The sequence below is a fragment of the Neopsephotus bourkii genome, unplaced genomic scaffold (genome assembly GCF_033783945.1).
Source record: "Neopsephotus bourkii isolate Nb327-2 ecotype Australia unplaced genomic scaffold, CSIRO-AGI_Nbou_v1 NB_1184, whole genome shotgun sequence".
Lineage (NCBI taxonomy): Eukaryota > Metazoa > Chordata > Aves > Psittaciformes > Psittacidae > Neopsephotus > Neopsephotus bourkii.
The window spans coordinates 337,207-356,809 of NW_026901669.1; the positions used below are offsets into that span (position 1 = coordinate 337,207).

Sequence of the window (19,603 nt, forward strand, 5' to 3'; positions counted from 1 at the left end):
AGTTGCATTCTTTTTGATTCTCCTCTCCATCCCTCCGAGAATAGGGGAGGGCAAGAAGGGGCGGGGGGAGTGAGTGGACAAGCTGTCTGGGTGGGTTAAACCACGACTGTGACTGTCAGCAGACACACAGAAGTTAAGAACACTTAGAAATTGTGGATTTGTGTCAGAGAACACCATGGTTAACACATTTACTACAAAGTAATGAAAATTTCTCATCTTTTCTGAGAATTCACAGTCACAAAGACCAGTCACTAGCTACAGCAGAAGTCACTCTATCACAGAATCATTAGGGCTGGAACAGACCTTTGGAGATCATCCAGTAGAACTCTCCTGCTAAGGCAGGGCCACCTGGAAGACATTCCCCTATCTCCCTTTTGTTGCTGACACACTTGTAGAAGCCCTTCTTGTTGTTCCTATACTTCTCCCACTTGGCCTGCCCCCTTTTTCTCCTCCCATAAATTTTCTTCTTGAGTTTAAGAAATCACAGGACTCATTCATACCTTTGATTTTGAGAGAGGGACACATTCCTTGTCTAAAATGGAATTGAAGCACAACTGGGAAAGATAGATCCTAAATTTCTGAAACAGATGTGGACTGGTAAGCAAGGTGGGAGGGGAAGCCAGTATTTAATAACAGGCTTTCAAGACCTTTTCCCCTATACACAGGGGTTAGTTTTCAGAGATGATGAATTGCTCTTTGTGGTTTCTACAAGTCCACACACCCACAGTGACAGGACCCAACTGCTAAGAAGCTGATACATAAACAACAGTTACTGACTTCTTGCCTCCCCATTTTTAATTCTCTATATCCCTGATTCCCCACGCAGTACGCGCAGTTCCCACTATGTGATGTGTGTTTCTAGTTCACATACAGCAATGCAGGCCACCCAGATGCTGCAAGTTTAAAAACAGAGTTCTACGTGCTTTCCCAGTAAGGAAAGGGTCCTTCCTGCATGCATTCACGCTACTATTTTGAGTTTGAATACACCTTAGAGCATCTGCCAACAGATACAAGAGTTATGGAAGGAAGGACAGGCAGAGCAGTTAATGGGTATTAGCAGGTAAAACAAAAAAAAAAAAAAAAACAAACAAAGAAAGAAACCCCCCAAACTAAAACACCAATAGAAAAAGTCCCAAAAAAAAAAAAAGAAAAAAGTATCCCATGTACTGACATTAGCAGGACATGCTTTGTAAAGTCATTTTCTGTACTTCCTGCAAAGTGCACAACTACGCCAAATCCACACCTTGTGTGTGTTTCCTCATTCATGAACTGTTTTACAGTAATGTTTACAGAAACAGCACCATATCCAGGAAGATCAGCACCATGGTCCCTTTCCTCCATATCCCCAGAATCATGGATTTGTGCCGTTTCAACTGCCAGGTCTTGTATTGCTTCCTCCACTTCAGCACAGTGCCTAGCATACTGTTAGTCAAGGACATAATAACAGTGATGCATAGCAGCTAAGGAATGAGAAGTTAAACCATACTCTCTGCCACATGGGGCAGTGCTCTTTATAAATGTCCAAGAGTCAGACACTGTAAGGAACTACTGATAGGCAAGGACATACACCAAGATGTTTAGAGGCACAAATCTCACTCCTATATGCATCAGTAAGCTTGGGGAGCAAAGGAACTTGTAACAAAAATACAGAATAAGCATTCCTTGAGGGATCCAAGCAAATACAATGGCAAACTGGTGACCATAAAAGTAGACTGCAAAACACAAATTTACTAGCAAACCTAATGGTTTAAAAAACCCACTGATTCACCTTTTTCCTTTCTAGAACCTTTATCTTCATTAATAAGACTAAAAGGCATTTACATAAGTTCTGATACATATTATTTCTGTGCCTTATTTCTCATTAAGAGCTTAAATCACAATAAACTGCCTAACAATATTCTGGCTATAGAAAGTTTCATTTCTACATTACAACAGTCCTAATGCTACCTACCCATTTGTTGCAAGTTTACCTTAAGCTGATGTGTAAAAAGTGTAATACAGACCTCTTTCTTTATCTGAACAGTTCTGAAGTAAAGGCTGCAGATAATGTCTGTGCTATCATGCAGTATTAAGTAATCTGTATTCATGGTGGCTCACCTGTTGAAACAGAATTGTATAATGCTGTTTTAGCTGTGCTTAGTGTCTCAGTACTTCTGTGTCCACATGTAAACCTAGTTAAGCCCAGTACTGCACAACCCCTTTGTGAAAATTCAGAGCACAATCCATAGAAGCAAGCATAATTCATTCCTTCTTGTGGACCAGCACCAATATGCAGCACTGTTTTAGTGTCCTCACAACATCATTCTCTCCCATTGATTCACACAGCCATTCCCAACTATATACACATGCATTTGATCTGAACAAAGGTTTATTCATTCTTTCATGCTTTTGCAGAAGGTATGCTTGTATGCTTTAGACACTATCGTCAGACAAACTCCACATTCACTTACTGCACAGATTCATCTACAAACTGGGAAAAACATCGCAGCTTGACAGAGCTGTACCTTAGATCTTGCAATAGTGTCCTTACAGAAATGCACTGTATTAACAGAAGTCTGTTGGCAACACTCAGGCTCCACGGCAGTTTTTGAACATCAAAGTTACATTAATACTTAGGTTCCATGAGATTTCTAAGGACAATTAAACCACTGTTGTGGTCAAATCAAGGGTAATATGAAAGATAAATGAGGTTGTCCAGGGCCTTTCCCATACATGTTCTGAAAGTCTCCAAAGACAGAAGGTCCACAACCTCTTTCCCAGCAATATGCATGTTTATGTTTGTAAAATAACATGTAATAATCATAGAATCATAGAAAGGTTTGGGTTGGAAGGGACCTTCAAAGGTCATCTAGTCCACCCCCACCTATATATTTTATATATTGATTTTATATGTGTGTATATGCATATATATGTATGTATGTACATGCATAAATCATCTCAACAGCTGCCACTGTTTGTGCCCTCTTCAACCTTACCTTCAACAACAGAAGGATGTTGACTCCTCCAGCACACTAAATGCTCTGACTTCAGAGTGATAGCACATCCTCTGTGCAGGCTTTCCAGATGCCAAAGAGTCACTCCACAATACTATGCTGCAGCCTTAGGGATATCGGTTCTTCTGAACACCAATATGCAACAAGCTGCAAGTTTCGTGGAGAAGTGATTGAGAGCAGCACTTCAGAAAAGGACTTTGCAGTGCTGATGGATGAGAAATTGAGCACGAGCTGCCTTCAGTGTGCACTTGCAGCCCAGACACTAATCGTGTGCTGGGCTGCATTACAAGGAGCATGACCACTTGCAGCACTGCGTGCAGTTCTGGTGTCCTCAACATAAAAAGGACATGAAGCTGTTGGAGCAAGTCCAGAGGAGGGCCATGAGGATGATCAGAGGACTGGAGCACCTCCCGTATGAAGACAGGCTGAGAAAGTTGGGGCTGTTCAGCCTGGAGAGGAGAAGGCTGCATGGAGACCTCTTAGTAGCATTCCAGAATCTGAATAGGGCCTACAAGGAAGCTGAGGAGGGGCTCTTCATCAGGGACTGTAGCAACAGGAAAAGTGGTAACGGATTCAAACTTAAACAGGGGAAGTTCAGGGTAGATATAAGGAAGTTCTTTACTGTGAAGGTGTTGAGGCACTGGAACAGGTTGCCCAAAGAAGTGGTAAATGCTTCATCCCTGGTGCTGTTCAAGGCCAGGTTGGACAGACCCTTAGGCAATGTGGTTTAGTGTGAGGCATCCCTGCTCATGGCAGAGCGGTTCGAACTGGATGATCTTAAGGTCCTTTCCAACCCTAACTATTCTATAATTCTATGAGATGATACAGAAGTATTAGTTAAACATGTGATGAAGCAAACATAATACTTCTTGGAAGGAACAAGACACCCTTTCAACTGTGATATTTTGTCATCTTCACTGTGCTTAGCCTGCTAGTAAATGGAGAGAATTTTTTGCCTGCTGACTTTGCATCCAAAATCTGAAAGTCTCTAGTGGCAAAATATGACTGAAACCTTAAGTAAAGGTTTCTGACACCAGCTGTAATATGGTAGCTATAGTTTCTCCTGCATCTTTGTTTTGTTTCATAACCTAAACCAGAGGAGATTTTCCTTACCCTTAAAAATAAATGAGAGCCTGACACAGAACCAATAAATAGAGGCTAACCAAAAGTTATTCAAACTCAATTAAAGCTTCACCAACATGAACTACTGACTCTGGATGTCACATGGTTTTGTCACTTCACTGCTGGCTTTTAAATTTTATGGCCAATAATCCAAAATGCCTCACCTAAGAAAGAGAGGGCTCCCAATCTCAAGGAGTTTCCTGGGACAGCATGATGACTCAAGAGGGGAATCTCCTAATGCAGGCCTCCGGCTCTAAGGAGGAACGGTTCCAAACGGCTCTCCACAGGCCAGAGAGGGACACTTTATCAGGGACTGTAGTGATAGGACAAGGTGTAATGGGTTCAAACTTAAACAGGGGAAGTTCAGGTTAGATATAAGGAAGAAGTTCTTTACTGTGAGGGTGCTGAGATACTGGAAGAGGTCGCACAAAGAAATGGTAAATAGTCCATCCCTGACAGTGTCCAAGGCCAGACTGGACAGGGCTTGAAGCAAACTGGTCTAGTGTGAGGCGTTCCTGCCCATAGCAGTGGAGCTGAAACTGGGTGATCTTAAGCTCCTTTACAAGGATAACAATTCTATGATGTTATGCAGTGAGCCCAGAAACTAAGCATGTGCTAGGCACTAGCTCAGAGCCTAGCAGCTATGTGGATCTCCTGGATTCAGAAAGACAGCCCAGCACAGAAACATGTTCAACTTGCATGCTCTCCTCTGAAGCAAGAGAGTGTACATATGAAAAAGTGATGCAAGCATATGTTCTTGCTGACTGGGGAACAAGTGAACATGGTTCACAGATGCCAGATACACAGGTCGCATGAAAAGGGGCAAAAATAGGACAAATGTCCACTACTATGCCCAGTTCCCTTTTGGGTATTTGTAATGCAGTATTAGCCCCTTATTTTCAGAATAAATACATGCTGAACGTGTTCCGTTACAATCTCTCACTAGACAGTTCAATAAACACATCATAATTCACAAGGGACAAGTCAGTCTTCTTGCTTGAATTCAGTAACTAAGGTACTTCTTTACAATGTTTTGGACCCATTTACTGCAAGGGTATACACAATACACTCTCCCATAAGACTACTACTCCCTCCCTCAATCTCCATGGGTCTAACTGCTTCACACTCCTTCCTGATAGTCTTTCTCTGCTTGGATCTCTCTGTGTCCAGAAGTCTAGAAATCTGAATTGTTCCCGGAGCTGAGGCTGTTTCCAAGCTGAGCAGTAACTGCTGAGACAAAGGGGCACAAAATCACAAAATGGGATATAGAAACTTTTATAAGAAGTTTTAAGTAATGTTAAGTTTGATGGCTTTGTAACAGTAGCAATGGAAAATTACTGAGGTGCATGATACATAGAGAAAAAAAATAGAGTACAACTAGAGAACATACTGAGAATTCTCACAAGATAAATCGCTATAGTTGGCCTAGTTTTAAGAAAAACAGTCTAGAAAAACAGGACACAGGGATAAGGAGTATCTGGGAATGGCAGGTGTCCAGGATGGGCTACAGTTAAACTAACTGATAAGTAGGAGGATAGGAGGATTATTATGTCTCTGGTGCTAAAGAACCAATTAAACTGGTATGAGCATCTACTGCGCGTGCTTCAAAGGCTGCCAGAAGTGATGAAGATTGTTGGAAGAAGTAAACGACCCTCAGAGACCACCACCACAATTCTGTACGCATGCGGGGAACTCTCTGGAAAATGATGTAATCCATACGTAGCCTCATGAATATGTATGTATGCCCAGTGACTATATAAGGGTGGCTTGTATAGCAGTACGGGGACACACGTTAGGAGGATTTATCCCCCGTATCTCCCGGCGCCGCAATAAAGAATACCTGCTTGTCAGCTTGAAAACTTTGTTGGCAAGTTTGTTCCTGGAGTTTTCTCCGAATCAATTTGGCGACCCAGATGGGACCCTCTCTGCTCGGCTGCAGGACCCGCTGAGGACAGGGCTCCCTAGGGCCCTCGGGAATTTTTCCCGGAGGGACCCCTCGACTCATTCGGATCGCTGCGGGAGCAGACAAGGACCATCTCATAAAAGGTATTCTTTTTTTTTGTATAGTCTGTAAGGTGCAGGGGGCACCTCGGTTTGGTAAATTGGTTTGGTAAATTGGTTTGGTAAATTGGCCTGGTAAGCGTACGCATGGTTTGGAAGCCTTCCGTAAATCGAGATAAGAAATCTCGTAGGTAAAGGTGTATACCCGGCTGCTAGCGTCCGTTTGGTATACACCCACAAGAAGCAGGGGGCTTCTTGTGGTTTGGGTCCTGCAAGACGCAGGGGGTGTCTTGCAGAAAAAGGTTTTGGATTTTACTGGTATACACCCAAAGGAAGCAGGGGGCTTCTTGTGGTTTGGGTCTTGCAAGACGCAGGGGGTGTCTTGCAGAAAAAGGTTTAGGATTTTACTTGTATTTGATTTATTTTGTGGCTTGTTATATTAAGGATTTTGGTCTTGTGGTTTTGGTATCAGTGACAGACTGTTATAACTAAGCAGGGGGTATCATCTTGTGATTTAGGTCCTACAAGACACAGGGGGGTGTCTTGTGGAAATGGTTTTGGGTCCAGTGTGCTATCAACAGCCCATAAGGGATTTTTTTCAGTGATGCTGTCAGCGGGGGTCCCTGAATAGGTTAGTAGAATCACCCTCCGATACAGTGGGCTGTTCAGTATGGTTCCCACAGTGGGACGCAGACAGGCTGGTCGGACACAAGGGTCTCATCCTTCCTGGGACACTGACAGGCTGGTCAACTATAAAGGGTTCAAGGAAACCCCCCTATTAATGTTACAATATGGTCTGAGCTATAAGGGTTAGGAAGTATTGCTTTTGATTCTACTGGTATTCGCTTATTTTGTGGCTTGTTACAGTAATGATTTTGGTCTTGCGATTCTGGTACTGGTGACAGGATGTTATAACTGTGTTATTAACTGTTGTTTGTTTGGTTGAATTTAAGTCTCTGTCTTTGTCTCAAGTGTTGTAACTGTGTGGAGTATGTCTGGGGATACCATCTGTGTGTGTGTGTGTGAATGTGAGATTGATAATGGAAAATCAGCAGAGTGAAGAGATCTTGAAAAAGAATCCTTTTGGGTGCATTTTGGCACACTGGAAAAAACTTGGAGGGTCTCCTGGGGGCTTGGTAAATAAGAAAATATTGGTAAAATATTGTAACCAATGGTGGCACTTTGTATACTTTGGAAGATCAGGAAAAATGGCCTAAAAATGGAACTCTGAACTATAATACATTGTTACAATTAATGTTGTTTTAAGGGGGCAAGGAAAATGGGATGAAGTAATGTATGCAGATATGTTTTTCACTTTAAGAAATCACACAGAGTGACAGACTGAATGCAAAATTAATATAGCTCCACCAGATTCCTTAATTTTGGCTTTGGAAAAGGACAGGGAAAAACTGAAAGTTACGCTGGAGATGCTCAGCCTCTGATATTGGGGAAAGATGTTTAAAGTTAAAAAACAGTAATCAGGAACATAAGGTGTAAAATCACGTACTACAGGTACCTCCGAGAGGAGCACCCTCTGCCTCTGTCCTATCTGATATTGATAAGGAGGAAGAGATTTCTGTCACTGGCAACAAGCGGCACATCCACATTCAGAGTTAAGAAGGGGTTAAACCAGAAGTGCCGTTGCAGAGGCAGGCATCTGCAGGCCCTGCAGAGCAGGGGGAGCTGCTGTGAGAAAAAGAAAAAAAAAAAAAAGGAAAACCAAGGGGGAAAGGAGGGGAGCTCGAGCAGCTCCTGTGTTTGAGCGTGGGAGGAGGGATGTCGGGAGGAGGTGGGGGAGTGGGCTCTTCTCTTCTGTGGGACCGGACCGGTGTGCGTGCTATGGGGGGTTTTGGACGCTGGAAGTGAGACTGCCTGGGGAGGGCAGTGCCATGGAGTGGCTCCGGTGACTGAACTGGAACTAAACTGACGGGGACCTGGGGAATCTACCCTAGCAGATCCACTGGTTACATTAAGACTATGAACTAGGGGAAATAAAGTGGAATTTTAGTGGATACAGGAGTAACTTATTTGGTGTTAAATAAGAGAGAAAAGAATTCGTTACAGATGTGGGAGCTACTGGCCACCAAGGAAAAGAGGAAAAAAAAAAAAAAAAAAGGCATTCTTTTTGGAACCTTTAAAGTACAAATTGGGAAAACAAATCGGAATGCATAAATTTTTATGCATGCCAAATTCTCTAAAATCTTTGTTAGGGCGAGAAGCAACATTTAAAGAAGGCAAAATGGACTTCAGAGTTAAAAACAATTAATTGCAGTTTTGAGTTTAATTCGACAGAAAAGCAAAAAGGAGGACCTCCCTGAAATAGAAGAAATCCTTAATCAGGTGTATGTGGGAGTATGGGCACCTGAAGTTCCAGGTAAGGCGAAAAATGCTTTGCCTGTTATAGTGGAAATAAAAAGGGGGGGCCTACCCAATTAGAATAAAACAGTATCCCTTAAAATTAGAAGATCAAAGGGAATAAAAAAAAAAATTGATAAATTTTAAAATATAGATTATTAATTGAATAATAATCAAAAATGGTTTGCCGTCCTGGATTTAAAAGACACTTTCTTTTGCTTACCACTGGCCAAAGAAAGCCACAATTATTGGCTTTTAAATGGGAAAATCCTGACAGAGGAAGGGAAACTCAATTAACTTGGATAGTTTACATAAAGGGTTAAAAAAAACAAACAGTCCGGCAATTTTTGGAAATCAGCTAGCATGAGAACTAGAATCATGGAAGCCACCTACTCAAAGGGGACTCTGTTACAATATGTGGATGACCTGTTAATTGCTACAGAAACAAAGGAAGAATGTATCAAGTGGACAGTGGAATTGTTAAATTTTCTGGGACTGAATGGTTATCGGGTATCCAGACAAAAGGCCCAACTAACCCAAACCCAAGTTTCCTACCTAGGATATGAAATAACAGGAGGACAGAGAGAACTTGGAACTGCTAGAAAAGAAGCCATTTGCCAGACTCCAAGACCAGCGACCGTCAAGGAGCTCCGAACATCCCTGGGAATGACTGGATGGTGCAGATTTTGGATCCATGATTATGGTGTTCTGGTAAGACCCCTATATGAACTGTTGAAAGGAAATTCTCCCTCTTTAGAATGGACTGATACAGCAGAAGGGGTTTTTAGAAATTTAAAAACAGAGCTAATGAGAACTGCAGCTCTGTGACTCCTGGATGTGACTAAATCCTTTTGGCTATATTCCTGTGAAGAGCAAGGAATAGCTTTGGGGGTCCTTGCTCAAAAAACTAGGACCCTACAGAAGGGCAGTGGCCTATTTTTCAAAACAGCTGGATGAAGCGAGCAAAGGATGACCCAGATGCCTAAAAGCTATGGCAGCAGTTATCACAAATATTAAAGAGGCTTGCAAATTTACTTTGGGACAAAAGATTACTGTACTAGTGTCCCATGTGGTATCAGTAGTCCTGGAGCAGAAAGGAGGTCATCTCCTTCACGTTTTTTAAATACCAGGCCACTATTGTAGAACAGGATAATACAGAAATTGCGGTCACTAACGTTGTGAATCCAGCATCCTTTTGCAGGAACAATCGACAGAACCACTAACAAAAGACTGCTTGACCACCATAGAGACTGTATATTCGAGCCGACCAGACTTGAAAGAAAGACCTCTGGAAGATGCTGATTCTTGGTTTACTGATGGTAGTAGCTTCATGAAAAATGGTAAATGAAAGGCAGGATATGCCATTACCACCACTTCACAGGGAAAAAAAAAAAAAAAAAATCTAAACCTTCACCTGGTAACACCTCTGCACAGAAGTCAAAAATAATAGCATTAATAAGAGCCCTGGAACTGGCTAAAGATAAAAGGATAAATATTAGGACTGATTCTAAATATGCATTTGGTGTGGTCCATGTCCATGGTGCTATCTGGAAAGAATGTGGACCTTTGAACACACAAGGGAAACAGGTTAACCATGCTACAGAAATTCTACAATTACTGGAAGCTGTTCAGCTACCTGAAGAAGTAGCTGTTATGTACTGTAAAGGGCATCAACAAGGTGGCTCTGATCAAGAAATTGGAAATAATTTGGCCAATTTTAAAGCCAAACGAGCAGCTGAACAATTTCAAATCATGTCCTTAATCCCTGACGGCAAACTACCAATTGAAAAATCTAAACCTAGATATTCAAAAGAGGATAGAAAATTGATTGAGAATCTAAAGGGACAGGAAAATAGAGGGTTGGGCTCAAATACCTGGTGGGCAAATTGTAATCCCCTATAACCAGCTCTGGATGTTAGCTCAGGAAGAACATAATAAAACTCATTGGGGTAGCAACTCTTTGCATAAATATTTAGACAAACAAATCTATACACCACAGTTCAATTAGTGACAAAACAATGTCAGCTATGTCTTAAGAATAATCCTAAGACTGAAAATAGAAATCAAACTGGGACAATTGGGAGAGGAAGTTATCCGGACAGCAGTGGCAAATAGATTTTTCTGAATTACCAAAAAAAAAAAAGGGGTGGTTATCGATATTTATGGGTGTTAACGGATACTTTTTCAGGCTGGCCAGAAGCATTCCCTTACAGAATAAATAATGCAAAACAAGTGATTAAAATATTATTTAACAAGATAATAAGATCATTTTGGGGTACCAGAGGCAATTTCTTCTGACCGAGACTCGCACTTTAGTGCAAAATTGTTACAAGAAATTAGGAAAAAATTAGAAACTGATTGGCAACTGCATGTTCCATATAGGCCTTAGGCCAGTGGGCAAGTAGAAAAGATGAACCATGTGATTAAACAACAAATTAGTAAAATATGTCAGGAAACAAATTTATATTGGTACCAGGCATTACCACTGGCTTTATTAAGAATTCGAACTAGACCCCGGTCAAAAGAAGAGGTTAGCCCATTTGAGATTTTGTATGGAAGACCGTATCACTCCCAGTTTAAAGGAGAAAGTCTTCAGGAAGTGGGAGAAGGCTATCTCCGACAGTTTCTGATCAATCTGGGAAAACAATTGGAGGAGATAATAGGGAAAAGAGCAAGAGGTTTGGATTATCCAATTCACCCTTTCAGATCTGGAGACTGGGTTTATGTTAAGAATTCTTCAGGAGATCCTCTACAGGAGAAGTGGAGCGGACTGTACCAGATATTATTGATCACCTTTACAGCAGTGAAGATAAAGGAACAACCTGCTTGGGCACATTATTCAAGAATAAAGAAAGCACCAGAGCCAGAGAAGACAGGGTGGATCGAACCTTCAGTACCCTTGCGTATGAAATTGTGTCGGTCATAATTTGGAGTCATATGATAACTGGCGCACAAGCTTGGGACCAGAATTTATACCTGAAATTAGTGCAGAATGTTACTAATATTTTCATCATAATGACTGTTGGGTGTGTGCACAGTTGCCTAAATCAGGAGAAAGCCTGGATCTCCCATTAATTGGAGTTCCAATTCCTAACACTGTCTCATGGACAAATTTGTGGGTGAACACTAGCGATCTGTATTCGAAGGAAAGGTTAACATTTGAAATAGTTAATCCTAACCCAGGTAATAAATACTACACCTGTGCACAAAGGGGTATTACATCAGAAACCAGAGTAGGAGATCAGGCTTGTTTAAATGCCACAGATGTAGGTCACCATTCAAATTACAATCATACAATTAACAATTAACATAGATGGTATCGTAGTTCAGTGATGGCCCGTTCCTAAAGGGAAAGGATGGTATTGGTTATGTGGAAAAATGCTTATAAGATTCTACCCCCAACTGGAAGGGGGCATGCACCTTAGGTGCTGTAATACCCAATTTTACTATAATCAACAGGTACCCTTCCAGGACCTGGATTAGAAGTTTTGCTGAACGAATTAATTGAGGGTTTAACCCTATTATTCAACAGCACAACTCATTTCACAGTTTTGTAAAAGGGCTAATTCCATCTTTGGCAGTAAGTGAATTAGAGAAGGCAATTGTAAATATCTCGGCAACCATAGAGGAAATGGAAAGTAAAAACATCGATATAATCCAGGCAGAACAAGAGATAACTAGCCTATCTAAGGTGATATTACAAAACTGAATGGCTCTAGACATGTTACTGGCATCACAAAGAGGGGTTTCTTCCATAATCAATGAAAGGTGTAGTTCCTATACAGACTAAAGTGGTGGAATTGAAACAGATCTGGAGGAAATTTGGAAACAAACTAAGATATTTCGTGAAATGGCCATGGATGGCACCTCCTGGGGCTTTGAAGAAACATGGAAAAAGTTAACTTCATGGTTACCCAATCTCTCCTGGTTGAGGCAACTGGTTGCAGGAATATTGGTGTTAATTATTTTAATATTGATTACTTGTGGTATGATACAATGTTCCCTCTGGTGTTGTAAACGGTCTATGATAAATTACGAAGAATGGAAACGGAATGAAACTAAGCACCAGGTAGAAACGGGATATTATTTCAAAAAGACTTTTGGTGGTAATGGTAATATATAAAATGTTGCAAAAGAATTTGCAAAAGGACAGAAAAAGGGGGGAATTTGAGACAAAGGGGCACAAAATCACAAAATGGGATATAGAAACTTTTATAAGAAGTTTTAAGTAATGTTAAGTTTGATGGCTTTGTAACAGTAACAATGGAAAATTACTGAGGTGCAGGATACATAGAGAAAAAAAAAACAGAGTACAACTAGAGAACATACTAAGAATTCTCACAAGATAAATCGTTATAGTTGGCCTAGTTTTAAGAAAAACAGTCTAGAAGAACAGGACACAGGGATAAGGAGTATCTGGGAATGGCAGGTGTCCAGGATGGGCTACAGTTAAACTAACTGATAAGTAGGAGGATAGGAGGATTATTATGTCTCTGGTGCTAATGAACCAATTAAACTGGTATGAGCATCTACTGCGCGTGCTTCAAAGGCTGCCAGAAGTGATGAAGATTGTTGGAAGAAGTAACCGACCCTCAGAGACCACCACCACAATTCTGTACGCATGCGGGGAACTCTCTGGAAAATGATGTAATCCATACGTAGCCTCATGAATATGTATGTATGCCCAGTGACTATATAAGGGTGGCTTGTACAGCAGTACGGGGACACACGTTAGGAGGATTTATCCCCCGTGTCTCCCGGCACCGCAATAAAGAATACCTGCTTGTCAGCTTGAAAACTTTGTTGGCAAGTTTGTTCCTGGAGTTTTCTCCGAATCACTGCAGATGCCAGAGATGCTTGTAACTGAACAGCCTACCACATTACTTCAAACAGCCCTAAAGTTACTAAGACTCCACAGACTCAGGTAATAACTGAGTATCTTCCCTTCCTTCCCTTAATAATGAGTGATATATGTGGAAAAATGCATTTCTAGCTGCATTATATCTGCACTGTATAACATGAGATGAAAAAAATGCAGCTTGCTTTTATGTGTGGCCTTGTCCAAGCCATTTATGGAGGCTCACAAGACCAGTGGCACCTTTTCCAGAAACCTTTGCCTCAAAGCAGAGCCATCTACCAATCGGAGCCACATGCAGTGGGGAAGTGTGTTTCAGAGTAGAACCAACTTTAATGAGTGGCAGCTTTACATGCTGTTGTAATGGATTGAACATGGGAAAGAGACAGAGAGATACATCTGTAGTTTAGGATCTCTAGAAATTATATACTTTTAAAAATAACCCCAACACTGCTTAGATATCTTTTAAGTGTTTTCTCAGTGCACCTCAAAATACCAGCTGCTAGATTCTGTTAAATACACCTGATTGTTCTCACTTGCAAGATCAAACGAAACTTAGACCTTCTGTGTATAGAAATAAGACAAACATGTTCTCAATTTTTACTAAAATGTTTTAATTATATACAGATATAAATAATGTACCATGGAGCCTAAATATTTTTATGGAAAACCTTAAAAGTGCAAACAGCATTTCCATAGGCCACTGCAATGTCAGAAATGTGCTTGTTTCTTACATAATGGGGTGAAAGCTTTTCAGGAAAACAGCTTTAGCCCTCACGCTTAGCCAGATTTCTGCACCACACACTTCCATGGTGGATCCCATGAAAACAAAGGGTTGGATGGTGGTTTGTTTTTTTTTTTTTTTTTCTTATACAAGTATAGAATTCACACACAGACTTCATTTTTAGACCTTTGTAAACCAAGTCAGCAACTGTGCTGCCCTGAGCAGTTTCCTGCCTGATTGCTGCTGCCACTCATTCCAGACATGCTTTTGCACTGGATCAGTTCTGCCTGTGAAGAACTGAGCTATTCTCTACAGCATCAGACATGTCCTGTGCAAATCGGTGCTGCAAGAGTGTCTTCTGCATTCAGTATCCGGAACTGCTGCACAGATCTCTCTCCACTACACAGTAGAAATGCAAAATGCTCCTCATTATGAAACAATTATCTTTGCCCTTTGAATAGTGTTCCAGGTTCCTCAGCAGCAAATACAGGCAGAGAAACGTTAAGGTTCAAAAAAGTGTAACAGCTGACAAAATACACAAAGTATCCTTTCACAGGGACACTTTCCGTTCACCCATTACTATCTTGGATTTACACACACCATACAACACCAGATAAAGGAGAGTTGCTGAGAAAGACTTCAAGTCATTCTTTCAGATCCCCAGTTCACCAAGTGTTCTGTCTATTGAGCTCATGTTAAGCCAGGTCTTGAATTTATTCTTACACACAGTAGCCGCTAGGTTGTTCCAGCATATAGCCACATATTGTTCTGGCTTGCCTACACTCATTTGCTGGTGACAGGAGAGCTAGGAAGTTAACATCTCCCAGGCCAGCACTACAGATGGAAACCAGTAATTTCCTAAATTGTTCCAGCTTGCCTACACTCATTCATTTGTCATAGGGGAGCTAAGCAGTTAACATCTCCTAGGCCAGCACTAAAGGCAGACATCAGTAGCTTCTTGTCCCCCACACTGGAGGAACTGAGCTGCTCCTGCCATGAATTCTAACATAGCCTGCTCTCCCTTGTTTGAAGATAAGCATCACTGTCAAAGCCCTAAAGCCTGCCTGACAATACTACCTAAATAAAAAAATCCACCCACTAATCTGAGTTCAAAGACACCTGGTGATGGTGACTCTCTCTTGGACATCTGTTGTATAGGTTAGTCACCTCACTATTAAAGATGTATGGTAGTTTGGATTTGTCTGCTTGAACTTTAATCAGTACTTCTATTTCTACACATCAAACCTTCCTGAAGCCCAGATACACTACATGTCTGTGGTTACTTTTACAAGCTGTACTTGGAATCTTGCAAAACACAATCATGCCTGCCATTGCTTTTAATGCCCATCTCTTCTGCTCCTTGAATCAGCTGGTCTATCACTTTTTTTCTTGGGAACTTTGACTAACCTGTCTGCCATTATTCATACTTTGCCATTTGTCTTTTAGAAGTAACCACAAAAAACCAAGCACCTTCCTAAATCTCCTTCCCATTCCAGTAACTCTTTCCAGTTTAACACACAACTGAGCTCTGCAGACAACTCTTTACTGATGACCAGTCACAAAAATTATAAAGTTGATCACTGAATTTGTTGAAAACCATACTTCTCACTTAGTGAACATTCAGAAAACAGCAGTTTATCTTTGTATGCAAAGAAGAAAAAAACAGAGGTGCTAAATGGACACAAGCATTTAACAAACATTAGTGGATCATTAAACACATACTTCTATGATGACACGCCTTTATGGCAAGTAGATCTTTTTCATTCCTAAACTACATAGCTTAAGCTATGCTACTCACAGATTTCCCCCCCCATGTTTTTAACATTTCATAACTCTTCTGAATGTTAAACCTCTAGCTTTTTTGACAACATGCTTACTGTCCCTTCTGCTATCACCTTCTTACAGAAGTTTATTTTCACTTGCTTTGCCACTGAGCTAGACTTATTCTGTTAACTAATGTCCTCCATTTTTTCCTCATTGAATGACAGGTGTAGGAGAGAAGCAGTTCTCTGCCTGCCCACTATGATCATAGCTTACCAGGTTCACCTGTCAGGCTTCACATTCCAGGGCTGTGAAATACAAGGTACTTCATTCCCATTACTGGGAGGAAAAAACACAACTGAAAAAAAGGCAAGCTATGTAGCGCATCACAACCAAATTCTGTTGTGGATGGCAGCAGCACATTTTGCTTTTAGCATGTAGCTCACATATAGTTCTTTCTCCCAAAGACAGAAAGAATGTGACTGCAAAATGAGTGTTCTGTTTCTTCTTGTACGAAAACGTCGGTTGCTTGTTCAAAACAAATTTTAGAACCCGCAACAAGGGCTTGGGGGCAGCACACAGATTTATGACCACACAGTAGGTAGCAAGTTACCTAGCAACAGATGTAGTTTGTGCTTCAAAAATTGCTTCAGTAGCATCACAGTTATAGCCCAGCCAGCAACTAAGCACCACACAGCCACTTGCTCACTCCTCCTTCCCAGGCAAGATGGGCAGAAGAATTGGAAGAGTATAAACATGCAGGTCGAGAGGAGAACAGTTTAATAACTAAGTAAAATATAGTGATAATAGAAAGAATACAAACAATAATGATAATGGTAATAGTAGGAAACAACAACAGAACAAATAAAAGCACATAAAACCCAAGTGACACACAATACTATTCCTCACCACCCAGTGATCAATACCCATCCTGACCCAAGCAACGATCTCCCCTTTCGGGTAAATCCTCCCAGTTTCTATACTGGGCATAACATGCTGTGGTATGGAATACCCCTCTGGCTAGTTTGGGTTAGGTGTTCTGACTCTGCTCCCTCCTGGCTTCTTGGGTCCCTCCTCACTGGCAGAGCATGAGAGACTGAACAGCCCTTGACCAGGCTAAATGATACTGAACAGCAACTAAACCATTGGTGTGTTATCAGCATTCTTCTCAGACTAAAACTAAACCACAGCACTGCACCAGCTACTAAGAAAAACAATAACTCTCTCTCAGTCAAAAAAGAACAAGTAGTGTCTAAAATGAAAAGATAATAAATCAGAAAAAAAAAAAAAAAGAAAGAAAAAAACTAGCAGTTGCACTTCGAAGCATTTTGCCCCAAGCAGTTATTTTCTCTGAAGTTGCTGAAAGTATCTGCCAAAAGCAGATACATAGTATCAACACAGGCAATTGAAAGAAGACAATATGTGGTAACACAGTAAGACTATTACTCCAACAAAAGAAGTTGCTGCTTTCGCAACTGTTGTCAGGAAGTACACTTAAAATGACATGCTATGTAATAAATTTTAGACTTGAGATCTTGTATCATCACCATTGCAAGCTGATTTATTTGGAATTTCATCTGGACAGGATGTAATTTATCAAGTTTTCACGGAAATGTGTCACTAGTCAATGCAATCATATTACATACTCAAACCTGTATGCACAGATCACTTAACCTGATAACATTGAGCACGTTCTTGGAATTCCTGTGATGCGACTATTGCGCTGAAGTTGTAAATGACAATTCACAAAATGAAGAAATATTAATTTCAATTATGGAAAAACTAGAACTAAGCTACCAGAACCAACAAGGCTGGGGGGAACATGTGCTGTGCTTACAAAATAATTAACACTGATTCCCTCTGCAAAGCTTCCCAGCTGTAAACCAAGCTCCTGAGCTCAGCACTTTCCAGTGCTGTGTCTACAGTATTCTGCTAGCATTTGCAGGGAACAAAGATTAAAAGATAGGAGAACATTTGCAACTGAGCTAATAGCTATGTTTGCTTAAGGTACCTGCCAGTTGGAACAGTTATCATGGAAGTTGTGATGCTGTTGTACACAGGACTTCAAACTACTTCACCTTCGACACCAAAGGAGTCAAAGAAGCTATATTGGGTACATGACAAGTTGTCTCTTTTAAGACAGGCAGTCTGACTCAAGATGGCGTCAGATTATTATTTTTATATATAAAGATTATATACATATATTTCCATGTGGTATGTGGTCATATATATACATATGACCATTCCATACCACATGCAACGCGTCTGAGGCTACAACTTTGGGTCACAAGCACAGGGCTTCTCAAATGATTTCAGGGCTCCCCAAGCACTCTCTCAAAAGACTCACATCCTGTTCTGCAGAAGCATGCCAACCTCAGAGCCTTGCCATCACTCCTGAAGTTGGCACTGCACTATGCCCAGAGCAGAGCTAGGCACACCTGCCCCATCAGAAGGGAGGTGAGTTTGAAAGGACTGGGCACCACTGCTTCACGTGCCAGCCTTGCACATATCCTGCCTGCCCCGAGATATTGAAAAAAGCCAGGCCACCCATTGCAGCACGGTGGAGAGCAGTGACAGCTTTAGATGAATTCAGATAGGAACTAGTCCTGTCACCAAAATCCCTTCCAGGGGCTGATGCAGCCCCAGCCCTACTGCCAAATCTACGGGTTCGGGAACAGGACCACAACACTTACTTTGTCATTTGTGGCAGAGGGGACAGAGGTCGCCAGCTGCTTGGAGCCCTTGTTGAGCTTCTTGCCTGTTACATCGCGGCCACCGCCACCCTCGATCTTGATAAGCCGATGCTTCGGGGAGATGTATTTCACGTCGGGTGGCGTGGCCGGGCGGCGCTCGCTGTGACTGCGGAAGAGTTGAGGGGAGCCGGCTGCCCCGGCGGCGGGGGGCGAGGCACAGCATGACGAGGAGGAGAAAGCCTTGGGGGCCGCCTCGCCCAGATCCTCCGGCATCGAGTAATCCGGGCGGCACATGGCACGCAGCTTCAGCAGCGAGGAGCCGGGTCCGCTATAGGGGTCCTCGAAGTCGCGGTCTTTCTGTGCCCGGTAGGCGCGGAGAAGGTCGCTGGTGTCGTCGCGCAGGCGGCGGCGCGGGAAGCCGGGCGAGGTGTGGTGGTGAAGGTGGAGGTGCGGCGGCCCGTCGGGGCGGGGCACGCTGCCGGCACCGTTCCTCTTCTCTCGGTAGTCGGGCCGCGGAGGCTGGGGGGGACTCTTGGTTTTGTTATTGCCCAAGCTGAAGTACTTACTTAGCCATTTGGCCATCGTCTCCCCGGGCCGCGGCCCCTCAGCACCGTGCGCTGTCTCCGGCGCCCGGCGCGCCAGCCCCACTCAGCGCCGGCGCCAGCATGGAGAAGCAAGGCAGCGGGGCGCCCCGAACGCCCCGCTGTGCACACACGCCGCTCCTCCGCCCCGCTTAGACACCCCCCCCCCCCCCCCCCCCCAGCTTCCCAGCGTGACGGAACCCTTCCCGGCCCAGGCCCTGCGCTCACTCGCGGCTCTCGCGAACGCAACCCGGTCCCTTCACACCGTCAAGCGGCCCGGGCTGATCTCAGCACGCACCGGCGAGGCGGACGCCGCAGCTGTAAGCAGGCCTCTGCCCGCCCACAGCCGGGGCCGAGCCGGGTGGCTGCGGGGCGGGACGGGGACAGGAAGGGGAAGGGAAAGGAACGGGAACGGGAACGGAGACGGGGGTCTGGGCAGGGTCGCTGTATCCTTTTGTAAGCGCTGGAAGGGACAGGACCCGCAGCAGCAGCAACGCTCGTGGCCGGGGCGCGAGTGT

General features: G+C 42.8%; 1 protein-coding gene across 1 annotated transcript in view; it reads right to left on the reverse strand.

Moving 5' to 3' along the window:
• SHB (SH2 domain containing adaptor protein B) overlaps positions 1 to 19,249 on the reverse strand; it is a 68,411-nt gene extending 49,162 nt beyond the window's left edge. Inside the window, exon 1 of the mRNA XM_061364069.1 lies at positions 18,505 to 19,249. Within this exon, the coding sequence (XP_061220053.1) occupies positions 18,505 to 19,086 (582 nt within the window). The 5' untranslated portion in view covers positions 19,087 to 19,249. The remainder of the gene's footprint in view (positions 1 to 18,504) is intronic.
• Positions 19,250 to 19,603: the final 354 nt, after the last annotated feature.